This window comes from Neovison vison, chromosome 9, assembly GCF_020171115.1.
Source record: "Neovison vison isolate M4711 chromosome 9, ASM_NN_V1, whole genome shotgun sequence".
NCBI classification, from domain to species: domain Eukaryota; kingdom Metazoa; phylum Chordata; class Mammalia; order Carnivora; family Mustelidae; genus Neogale; species Neogale vison.
This window is the reverse complement of record NC_058099.1, coordinates 90,051,301-90,073,304: the sequence shown is the minus strand read 5'-3', so window position 1 is coordinate 90,073,304 and position 22,004 is coordinate 90,051,301. Positions and strand designations below refer to the sequence as shown.

Here is a 22,004-nt window from a genome sequence, read left to right as displayed (position 1 = left end):
AGCCCAGGAAAGGGAACCGCCTGCAAAACTCACCCTCTTGGGGCCGAAGAGATTGTGGTAGAGCGTCCGGAAGCGCTTGCGCGTGTAGTTGCAGCGGTAAGCCCCGCCCATCAGGTATTCGATCACCAGGCCAATATCGATCAGGCTGATTCTGTAATCCGGAGGCAGGTTCCCCTATCAGGGAAGAACGAAAACACACACACACACACACACACACGCAAAAGACAGCGTGGTTTACTAGGGATTCGATGCCATGTGTTCTGTAACTATTTTAGAGTAAAAAAAAAAACTAATTCAGAAACATAGGAATGTAGTATTATGCTGGTTAATTAATTCACCTTAAAATAGATCCAACCGAAACCTGGATATTCTCGCTTGGAAAGAAGACATAAGTTAAATAAGAAGATGCAGAAATCGTCGGCAATAACAGAAAATCAAAATATTTATTCAAGTCTTCAGCTGGGGAGAAAAAAACACCAGTGTAGCAGAGAGAAACACAAGGCTCGACATGGCAAACACGGAGCTCCAGCCGCTAGCATCTCGGCTCCCCGGATGGTCCCCAGACCCCCGCCCAGCGCCGCCCTGCCTCTGCCCCAGGCTTGCTCCCGCTTTTGCTAACCATTTACTTCTTCCCGCTCACTAAAGGAAGACTCCTTCCAGAAGATGTTTGTTATTACCATTGCCTGCATCAGGCCGGATATGCTGAGGGTTCCTCGGCAAAACCTCGATCAACGAGGGAAAAAAAAAAAAAAAAGGAGCAGCTTTTTCATAAAAGGAGAGCGGATGGATGTCAGGATGAAGTCACTTAGGAACATCCCTTGTGGTTACAGAGAAAGGGGGTGGCACGAGAAGAGATTTTGAAGGAATATTTATTTCCCTGGAATTAAGGAGGTTTGGGGTATTTTCTTTCAAAGAGAAGAGCATTTCTTGAAGACCAAGAATGATGGTGTTTAAGTTTTATGGGGCTTGTATGCACAGATGCAAAACATAAGGATTTTATTATCATTCATTGTCTACTCGTTACTGGTTTCTGCACCAAAAGAGTTCTCTCTAGGGTCTAAGGAAAATACCTGCTCTTCTAGGTCAGGGGAGAGTTAGTTCCATCTACGGCAAGTTCTGAGCGCACCGTGAGTTCCAAAAAGGGGCGAGTAAGGAGCGCACTGTCTGGTTTAGCTTCCTTCTGCAGGAGTGAGTGCTCTCTGTACCACGAACCACAAGGGTCAGCCCTGCGTAGGAAGCCTCAGATACATTGTGGAGAGGCAGGAGGGCTCTGTCTACTTTTGTCTTAATGGAGGACCCACTCTGATACCATGTGAGGTTTCTGCCGCTTACAGAAGTGGCTCATAGCCACGGTGGTGGCTCTCCAACTTTGGTGGCATCAGAATCACCTGGCGAACTTGGTGACAGTGCCAAGCGCTGGCTTTAATGTATGGGCTTCTCTGTGCCTTGTTAGCTCTCCGGGTGGTTTTGAGATACACCCAAGTTTGTGCTAAATAAGGTGGGTCAGGTGAGCTCACGTGGCAGAATCAGAAAACTCATGGTGTATAATCACTGTCATTAGGAAATCAGCTTCCGTTTTTGCAGAACCGAGGGTAGGTTTTCTGTTACCCACACTCAGCTTTGCTCTGGCCAACAGCACCCATCTGAAGGGCATTCAGGGTCAGAGGGGGCCCACTGTAGCCTTCCACCAAACCTATAGCTTTGATGGTGTTACCGATCTCTGTATTCCCGGGGCCTTCTATAGTGACTGGTGTGTCGTCGGCATCGGGAGGTTTCTGTGGTGAAGTTGCGAATGAGCGAGACTGTGCGATTCACTGATGTGGTTGGGATCTAGTCTCAGTTTCAGGTTTCTCAGTGCTGTGTTCTGGTCAGTAACGCAACTAACTAGCCACGGTCTCTGGGTCGCCCTGTCTGGGAGAGCCCCGCGTCACTGTGGAAATGACTTGAAATAGGCTGATGGCTCTGTGGGTATTTTCAGTGGAGCAGGAACAAGGGGATAGCAGTTGTCCCAGCCCACCGCAGAGGAGAGCCTAGTGCTACCCTTTAGACTGGCTTGCTGCCTCTGCACAGTTCCAACCCTCAGGTTCTACCTCTCCCTTGGCTTGGGGCACAAAGCAGGCTTGGGGGACCTCAGGCAGAGAACACCTCCCATCCTTGAGCTTGGCTCATCGGAACCCTACCCAAAAGTTCCCGTCATAAAAATGGCCTTATTCTCCTCCTCGCCAGGCTCAGAATTCCACCGTCTCCTCTGAGCAGCTCATCAGCCTAACCACACTGGCAAGGGAAGCTCCCCATAGGCTATTAGAAAAGGCCAACTGCCTGACCTCTTTATGCCAAGCGTGGCAACAACAGAGGAAAGGGAACTCAGAGAAAGTCTGAAGATGGTAACTGTTCATGTATCACCCTTTCCATAAACATGAAACTGAGTTTGAAAAGATTCCTCCTGCAACTGCTTTTCTGCACTGTGTGGGGGCAGGGGAACAAGGCTGTGAGTTTCTGCCTCGACGGGCTGTACCCGACGGGTAGGCAGGCCTCTTCTTTCAGGAGTAGAAGAACTCAAGAGCCTGGAGCCATGGGTCCGCCTCCTCTCTTCTGCATCCTATAAGGATGACCCCACAGAGGAGGTCCTGCATTTGTGTTATGTTCCTGGGTATCGTGCGGCCGGCAGAGGAAACAACGGTGGCTGGGAATCAACTGCCCTGGGCTTCTTTCTGTCTGTCCTTCATAAATCAACCAGCTTCCTGCAAGGCCTCAGTTTTCTCCCCCGAACAAAGGGTGGAACTCGATGGCCTCTATTGTCTGTAACGCCCAAGTACCAGGTTACAGAAACAAACCTACGAGATGTAGTGTGAAGCTTTGGGAAGGAAGGCATAGCAAGTCTATGAATGCTGCCTATTTTTAATCCTGTAAGAATTTTCTCAATTTAAAACACATGAGTAACAGCGAACCTAACACCTATATATTTTCTTTTGAGGCACCGATGTGTGAACGTCAGTTTGAGTTCTAAGAACAAGACACCAATATTGCCTGAAGACCGAGAGGGAGTGTCAAGAACTATGCTTTGGGATGGTCTATAGGAGGAGGGGTTACCAGGAAAGTGATAATGGTAAAATTAAAAATAATCAAAATTTGAGAGGGGCAAAGGAAACATTTTTGCCAATGATTATATTCATAAAGGGCTCTAGGTTTATATACTACCTAAGTAAGGTGCTGGAATATTTTTTTGTAGGAACTTCTCATGTAAAGCTTGATTATTTTGCAGTGATTTACATGGGATCTGGTATTAAGCCAGAGAAGGGATTCAAGGAAGACCAGTCTTGGTTCTGCCCAGCTTTGAGCAAAGGCCTTAAAGGAAGGGGCTGGCCTTCTGTTTGACCACAAGGGGGCGATGTTCACCGGACCGAACCCAATGGCGGTTCCATCAGCATTTTACCTGCCTGTTCTGTTTTTTATGAGTAATAAGGAGATGTAAATGAATAGGGCAGATTGGAGGACTTGGAAATCAGGAGTCAGATGCCCTTGTTAAAGTGATATCTGGAGGAGGAACAGCTTACTTTACCAGGTAATGTGTCTGAAAGCCTGCAAGACTGATTGCATCTGTTTTCTCCCCCCAAGAGTCTTAGAAAGCACGGAAATTAAGGGAAATTAGTTTCACAATTTTTACTGGGGAGAATGGAAACCTTTTGGGAAAGAAGAAATAGATTTCATAAAATTAATAAAATCGGGTACCATTTTAGCCTCTTTGGATAACTGTGTCCTAGATGAACTCTGAAGGGGATGGGAACATTTGGGGTATGTCTGATGCGCTGGGCTGATGGCCTTGGCCAACTGTGACCCTAGATGTCACAAACACAGAGAACAGCCCGCAGTAGCACCCCGCAGTGGAAATAGCACTGGGCTGGACTGTGGTCCAACTCTGCTTCTCTGTGACCCTGGGCAGACAGCTTCCTTTCTCTGTGCCTCAGTTTACACTCTGCAAACAGGCACTTTGGACAGCGTGACTTCAAAGGTGATGTCTATTTCTAGAGGTCTAATTTTTCTGACCTGTACCTGGCAGACTGCTCTTATTTCTAAGCTGCCTGGGCACCGAGCAAAGACTGTTGTCCAGAGCATGCAGAGTTGACATAGTTCCCATTAACTACCCTTGAAATGTGGTCAGTGGAGCTGAGGACTCAGAGACAGGACAGTCAAGGACTAGAAAGAGATGGTGTTGAGCTCATGGCTTCCACGTCCTTTGGAAAAAGCAGAGACACCACAGGTAATGTCCAAAAACCCTCTGGAAGAGTCTTCCTTCTCCTGGAGGCTTTCCAAATAGGAAGCCAACAACGACACTGAAGAAATGCTTCTTCTGTCATTTCTGTTCTTCTGTCTTTCCTCTTTTGGTAATTACTTTGGGAATTGGTAATGCCTGAGCACTTACATCCTCTTTCATGCCTCAACAACACATGGCAAGCCATGTGACTCAAACAATTTGATCCAGAGAGTGAAACAGAGAAGCCTGGCTCTACCAGCAGGTAAAATCTGACAATAGGAAAACATACTGCTCCTTTTTCTTGTGCCATGGGCTACTTCTCTGAAGCTAAATTTTAATCCATGCCATCCTAAAGATGACTTTTAACTAAGAGTTTAAATGCATGTATGGATCTGCTCTTCTGAATATACTCTTTTTCAGAAGTCAGCTCGTGATATCGCTATCAGATTTCAGCTCTTCAGGAAACACATTTTGTGGAAACTTATAACAAGCATTCAAAAGAAGATTGTTTCCTTCTGATGTATGTAAAGGTGTAAAATGATTGCTGGTCATTGAATTTACCAAGGAAGGGTGTTCAAAAGTCTATTCTGGCCAAAGTTTATGGAAAAGAGGACATTCCCTCAATGTTCAGCTTTGTTACAGACCAGGCAATCTTTTAAAATATAAAAATTCTTTTGCAAATCTGCATGAATTCGGCAGATGGGATTATGAAAATGTCCTTTCTTTATCCAAAGACTGTCTAAAATGCTTCCCCCGCCCTTTCGTTCTGCCAAAGCTCTTAATTCCCATGTGAATGACATTAAACTATCATAATTTCACAACTACCTCTATATAATACTCAACTATCACCCTCCCTTTGTGGGAATAATAGTACAGGTCATCCAAAGTATTAGCACATTTAAGTTAGGAAAGAAAAGCTAGTACTTTAAAACACAGAGAGGCACAAATCGAGCAGACAGTTAGCTTCTAAAAATGGCAAGTTAGATTTCGCGGAAAAGCAGACAGACTCGGGCTGCTCTGGATTAAATGTGGCCTTGTTGCGTCCAATGGATTTATGCAGAAAAGCAGTTCCGGGAAGTGCGTTAGCTTCTATCATTTAAGATTTCTGATGGATGCTGTATAACCAGCTTTTTACCTCCTGGCTCCTAGATTGTTCCCTTGATACAAATAATTTGAGAGTCAGTTCTCCAAGGTTGGTTCTGTTGAAGTCAAAGGAGCTCTGGGCTTGGAGATATCCTGCTGTTACGTGGGACCATCGGGTGATTCCTAAATGTACTCCCTGGGTTCCTAAGGGTTATTTGCTTTTAATTTTCCAGGCATATCATCGAACACTATGTTTAAGGTCCAGAACTATGTTCCTAACACAGGAGTAGCATTTCACACCAGGGCTTATCCCTTATTGTTTCATATTTTTTTGGTCACAGATCACATCAATTAACGGGTAACATAAAGTCCTACAGTCCTAAAGCACAAAGCACATGCTAATTACCAACTTCCTTAATTTTGAAAATGGCTTAACCTGCCCAAGATTTTCTTAGCATTTTAAACCTAGCTTTTGCAGACCCTGCGTATATCGCATTGGCCTAAATTGCTGGACGTCATCTGGAACCATCTGAAGAAGATGTGCATCGATGTTAACTACTCTCATTTACTCCTTTTTATTTCTTTTAAGATTTTATTATTATTTTTTATTTGAGAGAGAGCAAGAGAGAGCATAAGCGGGGGGAAAGGCGGATGGAGAGGGAGAAGCAGGCTTCCCGCTGAGTAGGGAGTCCAACGTGAGACTCGATCCCAGGACCCTGGCATCATGACCTGAGCTGAAGGCAGACACTCAACCGACTGAGCCACCCAGGCACCCTCCTCTCATTTACTTCTTAAGAAAACACAAAGGCCCCTCATTCTTAGCCCCCTTCATCCATATAACACGAAACGTAGAGATCTCCCCTCCTCTGGCTGCCACTGTTACCCCTTCTCTTCATTAAGTCAGGGGCCCACCTCGTCCACAGAAGTAAACAAGCGTCTGCTTTTCCTGTCCCTCTCTCTTCCCAAGCAAAGAAACGAAACACAGGCTGTCTGCTTCTCCCCACCTGACTGGCAGTCTCTTTTCCCCGGTAAAAGTTTAACTGGTTCCTAAGCCAGCTCAGAACTACCCTGGGTCATTTGCAACCACTTTTTCCAGTTACTGAATCAGTATGTAAATGAATCCTTATATATTTTTGTTCCAATATTTGGATCACACTTGAAAGAAAACTAAGACGGCTCCTAATACTCCTTCCTCTCCATTCCTCACATCCCATTCTCTCTTGTTAGTTTGTATTACTTCTGAAGTACATCTTTAGCTGAGAAGTTTAAAAAAAAAAAAAAAAGCTACCTTAAAAATACATGCCTTCTAATGCCAGTGACGTGAGCGGCTGTCAGAGGCAGTGAGTGGGATTTCAGAAGGGAGGAAAGGGTGTTGCAAAGCAGAGCCCTGCAAGGAAGAGAACCTAACAGGAGGGATTTTTGATCATTTGTACTCAATGAAACCTAAGTGCAAAAATCCCTTAGAAAATCCGGCAAAGTATTGAGAAACTGGGGCGGCGGGGAGGGAGGGGAATCAGTGACTTTATTTGAAGGCTCGAATTGCCCTATGGCTGAGGTGGAGGGACAAAGGCATAGCTCTTATTTACTATTTAAAAACCCTCAGGATGTTTTGTGGTACACAAGCAACAAATATCTTGGCAGAGAATATGCGTTAGATGTGTACACTTAATCTTTCGAGATCCTTCCCCCTATTTAGTTTCCAGGCAATTTTAGGCCAGAATAAATCACACAAATTTGGAAGGCTTGAGGATAAGAGAAATGGCTCTGTTGGGGGCAGATGTGCTTCTGGCTCTAAAGGGGGCAAATCAGGGAAAGATGTGGTCTTGGTAAAGACCACCTGGTTGGACTCGGGGTAGAGATTGTGCAGCGTCTGTGTCTCTCACTTGGAAGGCTTCGCTCACTCACTCAGATGAGAAACCCTTCAGTTAGTTTGTGTGGCAATGAGAGGAAAGTCTCTCAGAGCCAGCAGGTTTGGGTTTGGTTTTTGTTTTTTTTTTTGTGCTCTTTACACATTACTAGCTAAGGTCTAGCTACTTAATAGGTACATTCTCAGCAGCCCCGGGACATTTACTTGGCCTTTCAAGGGAAACAAACTTCTAAGGGAAGTTCTAGACAATGACTCCGTATGAGATGAAGGGATCGTACTCTAGTTTTGACCTTACTTGGTAGCCTTCTGGGAGTAGGTCCTTGTGGGCTTTGGTGAAGAATTGCTATGGTCTGGTGGGTGGGGTGCCTCTGTGTGCAGGGGGAGGGAAAAGCGCCCCCGTCTATTTTGTCCTCTGGAGTTAGAACAGCAGTGTCAGGGAATGCTGTCAAGGTTTCAGAATGAAGTTAGTTACCTCTGAGAGAGAGCGAAGGGAGCGAAACAACAAGCCCTTGGCTGAGATTAAACATAGCTTCCCTGCCCCTCACTCTTCCCATCTGTACACTGGGACCATACTCTATAATAACGATAATCAAATAACAATTCGACTCCATAGAATCGTCGCGGCAACGAAACGAGCGGCGATGTACAGTAGGCTCAGGTCCGTGCCACACACCTTGCCGCCCCTAAAGGTCTGGCACTCTTTTATGATTGTTAATCAGAGGATCTGAGTTTGAACTCTGCCTCTTCCCTAACCACACCCTCTATGTCTGTAAACTGGGAATAATTCTCCTTGATCCAAACCTCCCGCTGCTTGTCTCGCCTGCCCCCCAACACACACCATCAAGGTAGATGGCAACGTGAAAAAATCTACCGGAAAAAATCGAGTCTTAGCAGAATGGAATGCACATATATGTTTTCGTCTCTGATGCTCTGAGACTTTCTGAGCCGTGTTGCCTGTGCTCTGCATAATGTTAGAAGGGACAGTGACGCAAGGCCTCAGGAGCTAGGACGTGAAGATCCCGCCTACGGTTAGTCCAACAACATGGAAACTAGCTCCCCAGGCAGTAAGGGGCATGTGGGAGAAAACAGGCAGTGGCATAAATCCACCCAGCGTGGTGCGAAGCTCTCAAAAACAGGACGCGTTCTGCCTTCCGAAAACATTATGTCCAGTGAAAGCATCTAAAACCACAGAGGCGGGAGGTGAAACCACAGCTGCATTGTAAGCAGAGATGTCATCGTTAAAAGGCAGCACACACACACACACACACACGCGCGCGCGCACACACACACACATACAGCGTCCTGAAATGAGGGGGCTCGCGGGGACAGGACTGCTCTGGCAGCTCATGCAAAACAGAGGTGCTTTCTAATCACAGGAAGCAGTCAAGACAGGCCTCCGACCTTCAGTCGGGAGGGTTCTTACCTTTTTGACATCCCTGACCAAGTGGTACAATGTGTTTGAGGGCCCATGTCTCTGAAAACAATAAAGAAGAATCAAATGGATTTGCGGGTCATGGGCTCTCGTCGGTAAGGCAAGAAGGTTCTGGAAAGGAAGGGTTCTGGCCGGAGGAGGGGCAGTTCTTTTAAGATGAACCTTGTTGTAGTTGCTCAGTTGTACCTGTCTTTTCTAAACAAACACGCTGGCAGATTTTTGGATTGTGGTTCCTCGAGAAAAAGCAGTTGAGGGTCTAGGTTCAAGCTTTGTAAAGGAGGTTGTCAACGCTGTGGATGGCTGGGCCAAAACATCATTAAAGAGGCTAGTTTTGAGGCGGGGGTTGGCAGGGGAGACAAAGGGGCCAATTTAGAGCATTGGAAATGCGCTTTGGCACATGCCGATCACAACTTGTTACCCATCATGAATGAGAAATTGTCCAACATGTGTTAGCAACGTTTTCTGTAAATGGCCAAGGAATCACTCTTTAATACTTCATAGGTCATATACTTTTCATGGCAACTGTTCGAATCTGCCATTGTGCAAAAGCAGCCAGAGACAATATGTCAACAAATGAGCCCGCCCATGTATCAATAAATCTTTATGGACACCAAAAGAGAATCAAATTTCACAGAATTTTAATATGTCACAAAATATCATTCTTCTACTGATTTTTTCAATCATTAAAAATATTTAAAAAACCATTTTTAGCTTGCAGGCCATATTTTAAAAAAAAAGGCAGTGGGCTGGATTTGATTCTTTGGTAGCATTTTGCTCAAATCTAAAGAAAAAGCCACAGGCTCTTGGAAGGAAAAGAGAGGCTAATGTGAAATGACTCACCATCCCGCTGTCTTTCGGGAATAGGAACGCTAGATGGGATACAGGATGCCCAGTTAAATTTGAATTTCAGATAAATGAGAAATGTGTTTTAGTATAAGTATATCCCAAATAGTTCACGGGATACCTCATATTAGAAATTACTCACAATCTACCTGGGATTCAAATTTAACTGGGGATCCTGTATTTTTATTTGCAAAATCTGGTGACCCTACTGGAGACTCTCAAACAGTGATGGCAAATCCTTCAGCAGTGCGGGAACACATTCAGGGATGGAGACGATTCGTGGGTATGGCCTCAACTACCTGCCCATTCATGTGACACACTTCCCAGAATTCTTCTTCCACTGAGGAATGCAGTCTGATATAGGGATTAAACACACAGACTCTGGAGTCAGAATGCCGGCTTCCATCCCCAACTGTGTCCTATTTTACTTTTTATTTATTTTACTGAAAACCCCATTATTCTTTTTTTCCCCCTGGCTTTTTTGAGATCTAATTGAATAAGACATTGTGTCAGTTGAAGGTATACAATGTGATTTATTTATCACAATAAGGTTAGGTAACACACCTTCGCCTAACACAATTATCATTTCATTGTTGTTGTTATGGTGAGAACATCAAAGCTCTGATCTCATGGCAACTTTCAATTATAATACAAGGTGGTGTTGTTAACTATAGTCTCCAAGGTGTACATTAGATCCGTGGAATTCATTTGTCTTATAGTTGAAAGTTTATATCCTTTGGCTAACATCTCTCATTTTTCCCACCCTTCAGCCCCAAATATTTTGGGGCTCCTCCAAAACACACTTTTATATCTGGCTCCCTTTTCAAATATTAGTTGACCATATATGCATGTGTTTATTGCTTGGCTTTTGACTCTGTGATATGGACAATTTAACATTACTAACACTTGGAATCCATGAACATGGGATATCTTTCCATTTATTTGTGTCTTCTTCAATTTCTTTAATCAATGTCTTACAGTTTTTGCTTTATAGCTCTTTTACTTCTTGGTGAAAATTATCTCTAAGTATTTTATAGCTTTTGATGCTATTGTAAATAGGACTGTCTTACTCTCTTTTCAGATTGTTCATTGTTAGTGAATAGACATGAAACTGCTTTTTTGTATGTTGATTTTGTATCTTTAACCTCTACTGGGTTCTTTTATTAGTTCTAACAGTTTTATTTTTGTTTTTTATTTTTGTTTTTTTGGTCAAGTCTTTAGGATTTTCTGTACACAAAATCATGTTATCAGCAAAGACAATTTTACTTCTTCCTTTCCAAACTGGGTGCCTGTTTTCCCCTGCCTCTCTATTGAGATGATATGAGTTTTGTCTTTCATTCTATTAATGTGATGTGCATTTATTGATTTGCATATATTGAACCATCCTTGCATTTAGGGATGGAATCCCATTTGGTCATGGTGCATGATCTTTTTAAGTGCTGGTGAATTTCAATTGCTACTATTTTGTGGAGAATTTTTGGACCTATGTTTATCAGGGATATGGGCCTATAGTTTTATTTTCTTGTAGTGTCCTTATCTTGTTTTAGTGTCAGTACATTGCTGGCCTCCTAAAATAAGTTTGGGAGTGTTGGCTCATCTTTAAGTTTTTTGAAAAATTGGACAAGAATTGGGGTTAATTCTTTAAATATTTGGTAGAATTCACCTGTGAAGCCACCTACTCCTGGGCTTTTCTTTGTCAGGAAGTTTTTGATTACTGATTCCATCTCCTTACTTATTATTGGTCTGTTCAAATTGTACTGTTTCTTCATGATTCAGATTTGATCAGTTGCATGTTTCTAGGAATTTATCCACTTCTCCATGGCTAATTATCCATGTTTTGGTGGAGACAGAAACTGGGATTTCCTATGCTATCATTTCAGTCTATTATTCTTACTGAGAGTCTCACTATGCAGAATCAAGAAAAATCTGCAGAGAAAACAGAAACCTGGAGCCGCTCTGCCAAACTGTTTTCTAGTTCCAGCAGCAAGAAGGAGATAGAGCCACTGCAGTATCACCTAACACCCTCTGCTGGCTGGGGAGAGGTCAATAAGCTCCATCTCAGAGCTGTGGGTGGTGGGACAGAGAAACAGTGATAAATGAGGGGAATAATAACCTCTAAGACAGAAGTATTGGTTCAGTACTGGCTTTCTTCTTTCTTAGGAGTTTTGTGACCTTAAATAAACCAATTCACTTCTTAGCCTCAGTTTTCTTATCTATAAAATGGAGGAAAACAATACCTCTCTTTCTTTTAATATTCCAAGTTAAAGTTTATCAACCGTGATCAAGAATTCTTACATATTTAATATTGCTTCTAATGTATCATAGGAATTACTTCCCCAAAATATTAATCAATGCTGGATTGAAAGAGGATGTGGGAAATGTAGTAATGTTGTTTATGTAAGCATAAACCACATTATAGTCTACTGGAGATCCAAAGGGATTTGCCTTTATGGCAAAAGAACAAACAGCAAAAGCTATTCAGGAAGGTCCAGAACTTTTGGGAAGAAAGTTTTTCTTAACCTTCCTGAATTGTACTCTCCAAGCGTCCTGTACCCTCTTGAAGTTTCCAACATCTGCTCTTTAACCTTCTTTGGATTTTAGTGCATATCAGCTCAGAGCCAAAGCACTTAGATCACTGAATACTACAAACAACTTCCCTAAATAGTAGTTTTTCTTTATGATCACTCCTTGGTATTCCTAGTTAATGAAGTAGCAAATTATTACAAAATAATACAAATAATATTTTGTGGTAACTCCAAACAAGAGGTATTTTACTTATTCCACTATAGAGGAAAGGGAATGAATGTCATAGCTCAGAGGATAACAAGATGGTGTGGGATAGTTGATCAGTCTCCTATGATGCTTTGAGTTAAATCAATTGCCCTCTGCTGATTGCCTCAAACGCCTTCTGGGCTTACAGCATAAACTGGGTTCTAATTTTCAGAGCCTTGTGCGTTTGTGTAAGAATCTGAGGATGTTAGCTTTTGGTGTGATCCCATAACTTTCTGCTTTAGATGTTGACAACTGAGCAGTTAAAACAAGCGGAATCTTAGTGACTTGGCACTGTTGTCTACAGGTCTAAGGGAGCATCTTTGAAAAATGATCCATGCATTTGGAAGGGAGGGAAGAGACTCACAGGCATGTGGGGGACAGGAGAAGGCAAAACGAAAAAACACAGAGAAAATAAAAAGTGCCTTAGCTCGGCCCTACCGTATTGTACAATTCCTCTAGTCTGGAGATGGTGAGAAAACGGTGCATGCTTACTCCATTCTCTATGAGTAATTTCACAAAATCCACTCTGTCCAGAACTAGGGCATCCAACATGGCTTGCTCCAAAGACCCCACCTGCAAATCAAGTCACTGAGTTAGTCTGCCCCAGGCTCTAGGGATGCAGTTCCTTGGTGTTCACCTGAACACTTTCGAATGGATGCCTTTGACATCTGGTAAACCTTCAGCACATCCAAGAACATGCGAACAAGACTGTTCCCAGCCCAACTCCACTTGTGGCACAGGCATAATCTCTCTTGTGTTGTGGGATCTGTCTTTGCAAACAGAATTCAAACTTTTCTAGTTCCAAAGCTATTTCCTCTCTGACTCTTTTTCTCTTCTGGGTTCCAAGAAGACCCAGGATATACAAGAATTTCCCGTGTATTCTCTGACCAAACTTCCCGTAACACTAGTGAAGCACCAACGTGGCTGCTTTGCTGTCCTCCTTTTCATCTTCCTGAGGCTCTGAATTAGACCCCCGGCTACCTTGAAAAGAGGGACCCTAGCGAACAGATCAGAAAGTAGGCCCTTCTTTATTTTAATTGTTAGACTACCTTGCTTCTGCCTCACTCATTTCCGTGCAGAGACTTAGCAACTATTCAGGTCCTTGAGTCTGTCTACCAGGGTTTTATTCAAATCATTTCACAAAAACCTCCTGGTGTCCAGACTCCTTGACAAATCTTTCCATGCTAGGAATCCACTAGTGGCACTAAATAAAGACAGGGGCTTCACGGCCAGGCAGCAGCTCTCTGAGGGGCAAGACAGGGTTAAAGAAGACCCATCCGTGAGGGTATTGCCGCTCAGTTATTCCAGCATTAAAGTCAAATCTCAGACTGCTGGCTGCCTCCCTGGGATCCAAACACCAACCACCCAATAGCCAATTTTCCAAGTTTTTATTTTTGGTAGTGTCCGTTGAGGGAAACGAACCAAGAACAGTTACATAAAGCTTTGGTTCCCTCTGAGTGGTGCTTGGGAATAGGGAGGACCTGTGCTCAGCCACCAGGACCAGATGGCACCTGCACGCGGGAGCTTGCTAATCCTGCGTCCGGAGGTGTGACCGAGCCATACGCTGTATCACGGGGCGCCGCCGCTGCGGAGCGGCAACCTCAGAGACAACCAGAAACCACCTGCTAGTTCCACGCCTTCCGTCATTTTAACGAACACATTTTGGCCTTACATGTTTTCTCGGATGTATGGAAGAAATGGCATTATTTGCAGCTGAACGTTGCCATCAAGCCCCAACCCCACCCCGCACCGAGATGGGAACCGTCTGGAATGTTTGCAGTTGTGCTTTGTCGCGTCGTCCACCAGGTGGCAGTGTTTTCCTAAATATGAGAAAGGGGCGGAGCCTGAGGATGGCCGCGAGGGAGGGAACATTGGCATCCTAGAGAACAGGCCGCAGTTTCTCCGAGCCGCTCCCAAGCAAATACCGTTGCCCAAGCAAGTGGGCTTTGCAGGGGTGGTGACATATACTCTACCGGCCACTGCTGCCCATAAATAAAGATCTGGCTGCGAGCGATGTCCACTCTGTTCCAGGCTAGAGCTAAGCTCAACTGGTCGGGGGCCGAGGCATTTGCTCCTGGGCAGACAAGGAAGAGAAAAGGGTGGGGAGAGAGAAAGGAACGATCAGTTATCATACCAAGAAGACCGGGAACAGTAGACTAGGCATTTGGCGGCAGTATGATTCTTCCCCGTGGGGACTGTCCTGCACATGGTAGATCACTGAGCAGCATTTCTGCGTCCAGCCAAGTAGATGCCCATGACCCCTGCACCCCAGTCATGACAATCCAGAATGTCTCCAGACATTGCCAGATGCCTCCAGGGAGCAGGAAAGAGACAAGATCAGCTCACTGACGACCACTGCTCAACACTCTTGCTAGTCCGCGTGTGGCGCAGGGAGCCGAAGCCGCAGCACCCTGCTAGAAATGCAGACCCTCAGGGCCCACCCTAGGTCTTTTAAATGAGAATCTATATTTTAACAAGGTCTCAGATGACTCATGCACACATGCAGGTTTGGGAAGCAGAGCTCTGTAACTTGCGTCTCTTTCCGTGGCTGATCGCTGGTGTTTCGATTGTATGTTGCACAGGGCTACCACGAGTGGGCCAACTTGGCCACTCTACTGAAATAAAGTTAAAATCTTTTAAGAGAAAGGCAAACAAGCAGCTTAGGTTTTCTTTGATTGGTGGGTAGAAGCCACTGAAATAAACCTTCAGTTTCCCATTATTCTCCAGACTCCGTGGCTAGATGGGTGCCGTCCACCAGTGGCTATTTAAATCTTAAGTTCATTAAAATTAAAACAAAACTTTTAACGCTTCAGTCACACTAGCCACTTTTCAAATGCTCGGGAGCCAGATGTGGATGGTGGTCTTTAAACTGGAGAGTGCAGATTCAAAATAGCTCCACCATCCCCGAAAGTTCTGCTGGAACAGGGCTGGTCTAGATCAATGCAGCTGCCAAGCAGCTGGGTGTGAGGCTGAGAACAGCAGGTGGGAGAACCCTGGGCTACAGTCAGCGGACCCACGTCTGCCATTTTACTGCTGTGTGACTTTGGTCCTCTCTGTACCACTGTTCTATCACCTTGTGAAATGGGGATAATAAGAATGATCCTATTTACTGGCTGGGATGGGAGACTGGAATGAGATCATATACGTGAATTCACATGTGAGCAGGGTTTTTGCAGTTAACAGCCTCGGTACCCTGACCAGGACCCTTCCCTAAATATGTGTCTGATGTCATGCTGCTAGTGGTCCCACCAGCAGGGGCGCAGGGTCCTTTGTTTTACTTCTGGTGATTCTGATGAGGGAAGGAGGGTTAGCAAATGTTAGTATGACCCATTTTTCTGGATTCTTCAGCAGTGGAGGCTCGAAGCAATGAGCTGCAGATAGGGTTGCTGGTGATGAAACAGGGGTTCTCAAAGTCTGCTGCCCATTAGAATCATGGGGGGAGCTTTTAAAACTTCCCTATGCCCAGGTTGCACCCCCAAAACAACCACAACCCCTTGCTTGGGCTGGGAGCCAGGCTCTGATAATTTCAAACATCTCCAGGCATTTTCAACGTGCCCCTGAGCTTGGGAACCAGTGCACTGTGTGATTCTGTCTGCTGGCTCCCCTCGCCTCTTCCCTCCTCTTCATTCTGAGATAGTGAAGTTAAGAATTGGGTGAGCAAAATGTTCTCTAGAGAGCACGTCTCAAATTTGAGCACAGGAATAACCTAGAGAGATGGGCCCTACCTCCTGAGCATCAGATTTAGTGAGTTTTTGCATTTCTGGTCTCCCAGGGGGTGCTAGTAAAAGGAGGATCCATGACTTCCATTTGAATAACAAAGGCCCTAGAGCCTGGTGGGCCACTTAACTCCTTGCAGGGCAAAGGGTGTTTTGATTCCGGTGTCTACACATGGATGGGTTCGGTATAAACCACATACTTGTAGTAAATTAATGTTTGGGATGATGAGCATTAATCCAGTTTCCACAGGGATTTTTTGCTTAAAAATTATTTATCACCTCAGGTGATAACATCAGAAACTGCAAACTAACACCCAGAGTAACTGGTGGAAACAAGTGATAAGTAGAAACGTGTCAAAGTGTACCGTCATCACTTGAGAGGAAAGAAAGGGCAGGCTCCCTGCGGTTGCGTCTGGAAAGGTAGCACTTAATCCTTTGCTCCCTTGGTCCTTGCGGACCTGCTGTAATGGTCTAATCATTCCCTTTCCATTTGTATGCCACACATTTGTATGTCACCCTGTCAACGGCAGCAGCACAAGTCTGAACAGGAACCCAGGAGGAAGCAGCTCTTGGGGTCAATGTGAGCTACCTGAATGTAATCACTTAAGTGTCAAGGGAAATCACAAAGCCAATGAATCTTGACTTCTCAAAAATTGAAAATACATTACTCCAAAGAGATCCTGGGTGACAGTCTGGATCTGAGGTTCTCAACTTGGGTGACCAACCTTCCCAGCTGCCCAGGACTCAGGCTGTTAGCACTGAAATTTACACATCCTTGGAGACCTGCCAGTACTGGTCAGCCTATGCCGCACGGTAGCTACATGCTGGAATTGCCCGGAGACCTTGAAGTAGACTCATGCTTGGGAGCCATCCCAGAGATTCTGGTTTCATTGGTCCTGGGCACTGCAGTTTTTAAAAGCTCCCCAAGAACTTTTAAGAACAAGAGGTCCTCAACCTTGTCTTGACTTTAGAATCATGGAGACAAGGGGAAGAACCTTGAGATAAAAACAGGCTTTGCCGGGGGGACAGCAAAATGGCGTCCTTGAACATACTGAGCCTAAAAATGCCTGAGGTATATCCATCCGGGTGGGAATGACCAGAGGCCACTGGATATGGAGATGTAGGGCAGAGGAAGGGTGAGTGTGGAGACAGAGATTTGGAAAACATTAGCATGAAGGTGAGAGGAAGAGAGCGGAGAATGGCTCACCGAATAACACCGACATTTAATAGCTGTGAAGGTAAGGCAAGTCTTTAGAAAGCAGTCACACACGAACACATACCAAAAACAGGGAGATGGGAAGAGAATCTGGAGATCAGGGTGCCCTAACCTTTGGGAAGAGAGACTTTTCAGAAAGAGGGGGTGGTCATTAGGTCAAAACCTGCAATGAGGGCAAGTAAAAAAGGTAGGCTTTCCTTCTTCTTCTTCTTCTTCTTCTTTTTTTTTTTTTTTTAAGATTATTTATTTTAGAAAGAGAGAGAGAGCTGGAGTGAGGTGGGGGGAAGGGGCAGATGGAGAGGGAGAGACAGAATCTCAAGCAGGTTCCACATCTAGCACAGAGCCCTGGGTGCTGGCGCTAGATCCCAGGACCCCAAGATCATGACCTGAGCCAAAATCAAGAGTTGGATGCTTAACCAACTGAGCCATCCAGGTGCCCCGATCGGCTTTCCTTCTTTACAACTCTTTTTATTACAAGGGGCCAGGTTATGAATCTATTAATTTATTACTTGCTTCCTTCTCTGAAGTGTAAACCTCAAGGGGGCAGGGCGTTGTCCACTTTACTCACTGTTGTATTCTGAGAGTTCAGAACAGTGCCTGGCACATCATGGGTGCTCAATAACCATTTGTGGAACGAATGAATGAACCTCGAAGTGTGCACCGGATTTGGCAATTAAGAAGTCTGGCCATGTTAGTGCGTGCACCTTTAGGAGAGTGTGAGAACAGCAGCAAATCTGCAATCTCTTCCCTCAAGAAAAATGCAGTCTAGTGAGAATGGAGGTGGTGGGAGCCTGGGTGGCTCAGTCTGCCTTAGGCTCAGGTCACGATCCCAGGGTCTTGGGATCAAGCCTCACACTGGGTTCCTTGCCCAGTAGGGAGCCTCTCCCTCTGCCTGCTGTTCCCTCTGCTTGTGCTCTCTCTCTCTCTCTCTGTCATTAAATAAATAAAATCTTAAAAAAAAATGGAGGTGGGATGGGATAGAGGGAGAGCTAGGACAAGTCTACAAATCACTCTATCAAAGAACAAAGTGGTTAAGGGCTATAGAAGCGACACGAGGAAGCCAGAATGCTTCCTTATCAGCTGCGTCACTTTGAGGAGGAAAGAAGACTTTGATTCTAGCAGGGAAAGATGGTGGAGATTTGAACACATGGACTGTGTGGTAAACTGAACGATGCCCCCGCCCCTCAAAGTTGTGCATGTCCCGATCCCGGGAACCAGGGAAGATGTTCCTTCATACGGCGGAGGGACTTTGTAAATGCAATTAAATTAAGAATTTTGAGACGAGGAGGTTATACTGGCTTATCTGGTGGGCTCAATGTGATGTAATTACAAGGGTCCTTATGAGAGGGAGACAAGGGATTCAAAACAGTCCTAGGACATGTGAAGATGAAGGCATCGGTTGGACCAAGACAAGCAAAGAGCCACAAGTCAAGGATTGCGAACAGCCTCTGGCAACTGAAAAAGGCAAAGAAGCGATTCTCCCCTGAAGCTTTCAGAAGGAACATAACCCTGCTGATAACTTAATTTTAGACTTCAAGCCTCCAAAATTATAAGGGAATGGATTTTTTTGTTTTAAGGTACTAAGTTTGAGGGAATTTGTTATAAGAGAAGAAAACATTATTAGCCATTAACAATACTATTGAAGGTAAAACATCAAGATAAGAAGGCAAAATGGAGTTGAGAAAGCAGGAGTATTTTACACGTTGGCTGTAGAAGAGCAGAATTCTCAAACTTTAATGTGCATATGACTCATCTGGGAATCTTGCTTAAATGGCGACTCTGCTTCAGTTGGTCTGGGGAGGGACTCCTAATCCTGTCTCTTTAGGCAACACTCATTACTTCCGTGAGCGATGATTGATCTTCTGCCTGTACTCTTTCTCCCTTTTCTCTCCTCTCCCTTTCGATTTTAGAATATACCATTATATTTTTAGTGTTTTACTGGGTTCTGGTAAATATGCTTACATTTCCATTACTAATATTTGAATTGTCCATCTTAAATTATATTCTTATTTTAGGAGGCAGAATGTGTAGATGTTATAAAGAGTCGAAGAGCCTACTCCACCTCTACCTCCATCCTTCCTCCTCTTAATTTCTTTTTGTTGTTGTGTTATTTCTACCTTGGAAGGCAGGAAATACTTAAATTCCTTCCTGTTACTCAAAGTCCCATTTTTGTTTTTATCTAGTTCTGTTAGATTCTAGCATCAATGCTTACAATTGGTAATTTTGCCAGAATGTACCCAAGCATCTCTTGGTCAGTAGGCTGCATCTTCTCTATTAAGTTTTCTGAGGGGAAATCATGGGAACAATATTGTCTGAGTTCTAGAATGTTCTAAACTGCTTTTTTTTTTTTAAAGTAGTCTTCAGAGTTGAATGACATTGGCTCAATTTAAAATCTGTTGCTCTATTATCTCCTGGCATTGACTGTTACTGTAAGAAGGTTTGTAGCCAACCTGACTTTTTAATCTCATGAAACGCCCGGCTAGCTCAGTCGGTAGAGCATGAGACTCTTAATCTCATGAAAGACTTGATCATTTTGCATGGGGGGCCAAAGGAGTCTTTATTTTTCTTGGAGGTCCAGTAACTTCATTAGGAATTTTCTAGGTGTGGAGGATTATGAATCAGTTTAACCTGCACAGGTGGCCCTTTCAATATGTAGATTGAAGTTTCAAAATGTGTTTGATGATGAAATTCTTAAATTGTGTGTTCTGATCTGTTACTTTGTCTTCTTCTTTGAAGATACCAGTTCTGCTTATGTTGGATCTCCATTTTCAGTCTTCTATAATTTCTCCTTAATCCTAATGAATTCTTTATTTCCTTTTCATTTCATTTCTGTCCACTTTCCTCATTTCTATCCTCTGTGTCCTGCACTAAGTTTTTCATCATGCATATCTGACCTTGCACCCGGTCTCAGGTCTGCAATTTTGTGCTGACTTCACTTCCCCCTCAACTTCATTCCTGAGCACTACACACATTTCATCCCCTCCTGTTGCCTCACCTACTCTTACCTGGATTTTGGCATTCCAACTTGGAAGTATTACTTCATGGTTAAAGTGCTTCACTGAGATTTAATTTTTTTTAAAGTTCATGGTAAAATATTTATTTATAATGTTCATCTGTTCTCTGGAAACATTTTTATAGAGTATTCTTCTGTGCACACATTTTGCCCTTTTGTTATTTTTTTTTAGAATGTATCTATATGCTAATTGCTTTTTTATTATTTATCATCTAGTGAGCTGGGTTATAATGGGCCCAGGGTAGCATTCCAGGCTAGTTATTATTCACGACTAGAAGGCATTTATCTCAGCTCCCACAAAGATAACCTCCTTGCTGCAAGTAGGACTTCTCTGCATAATTCTATGTGCGCCTTACTGCCTCTATTTCTAGGTATAAATTTGAGGTCAGGGGTCGCCACAGAACTCACTCTTGGTTTCGCATATGCTGTTCCAGGCAAAGGAGAGAACATTGCACCTTAGGCCATCCTGGCATCTAGGAATTTCATTTCAGGGCTTTCTGAGGATTGCCACTGCTAGCTCCTCTCTCCTCAGCTTTTACTCTTTCCTCCCACAGAGCTCTTGCATTTACATATATTTTGGAATATTTCCCAGTGTTTACCAAAAATAGTTTGCCTGCTTTTTCTCTTCCTTTCCATTATTACTTTTTGAAGCTTTCTAGAGAAGAAACTGATGAATTTGTGTTGCCATGCTTGCCCTGGACATCCTGAAGGATTCTGTAGGTAGGAGAGTGTTTTTGATCAGATCTTTTCATTAGTGTGTTTCTCTAATTGAAGTACTGAGAATGCAGAGGGGTATGCCAGTAAGAAGCAGGAAGATCCAGTAAGAAGTCACTGCAGTTAACCAGGTCAAACGTCCTGAAGGGTCTAATGGCGCTGAACCAGGAGGGAAAAGAAAGGATAGATGTATGAGATATTGTGGTGGCAAAAATGCCCCAAATTAGTAAGAATTTGCTTGAACAAAGGGAGGAAAACTGTGATGGAGGTTTTGAGCCTGGAGAATTCTGCAGATAGGGGCTGTATGAACATAACTAGGAAAATAAGGTAGAAATCAACTTTTGGGAGAAAGATGACTTGTTTTTTAATATATGTTTATTTACTTATTTTTTAAAAAAGATTTTATTTCTTGATTTGACGGAAAGAGAGAGAGAGAGAGGGAACACAAGTAGGGGGAAGGGCAGAGGGAGATGTAGGCTCCCCGCTGAGCAGGGAGCCCGATGCAGGGCTCAATCCCAGGACCCTGGGATCATGACCTGAGCTGAAGGCAGATGCTTAATGACTGAGCCACCCAGGCGCCCCTAATATACATATATTTAAAGACAATTAATTTGATTGAATTTGGGGTGGGGAGTGACACCAAGGGGAGTTGTCAGTAGGCAATTAGAAGAGGGGGCATGGAGGGAAGCTGGAGCTGGACATGTCACTGGAGGTCGTCCATGCAGACATGGTAGTAAAGACATGGTATTTTTAAATTTTGACAGAAGGTGGAGGGGAGAAGTAAGAATGTCTGACAAAGGAGACAAGGAGCCATTAGAAATGTAGAGCACTCAGTGCTCTGAGGAAAGATAAAAATAAATACGATTACCATGCTTTATCAAAAGTCAGTCACATACTAGGCATTTTACGTTTATTATCTCATTTAATACAAAACCCTGTAGAGTGAATGTCTTTATCTCTACTCAGAAAACAGAGGCTCGGAGACATGGAGTAACATGTAGAACCAGGCTGGAAACTGAAGCCTTCTCTCAGGCTAGAAAAGAGTCACAGAGAGCAGGAGATAAAGTTGGGGACGCCTGGGTGGCTCAGTTGGTTG

The 22,004-nt window shown here is 44.1% G+C and overlaps 1 protein-coding gene across 9 annotated transcripts in view; it reads right to left on the bottom strand.

Annotated features, from left to right (window-relative positions):
* Positions 1–22,004, bottom strand: part of LOC122917706 (transient receptor potential cation channel subfamily M member 3) — a 484,842-nt gene that overhangs the window by 78,200 nt on the left and 384,638 nt on the right. For 4 of the 9 annotated variants that reach the window (XM_044265920.1, XM_044265921.1, XM_044265913.1 and 1 more), the window contains 5 exons: positions 14,223–14,323; positions 12,688–12,822; positions 8,626–8,676; positions 339–374; positions 34–174 (listed from right to left, as the gene is read on the bottom strand). In XM_044265920.1, coding sequence (XP_044121855.1) covers positions 34–174; positions 339–374; positions 8,626–8,676; positions 12,688–12,822; positions 14,223–14,323 — 464 coding nt within the window. The remainder of the gene's footprint in view (positions 1–33; positions 175–338; positions 375–8,625; positions 8,677–12,687; positions 12,823–14,222; positions 14,324–22,004) is intronic. The other 5 variants (XM_044265915.1, XM_044265918.1, XM_044265914.1 and 2 more) reach the window with 3 other exon arrangements.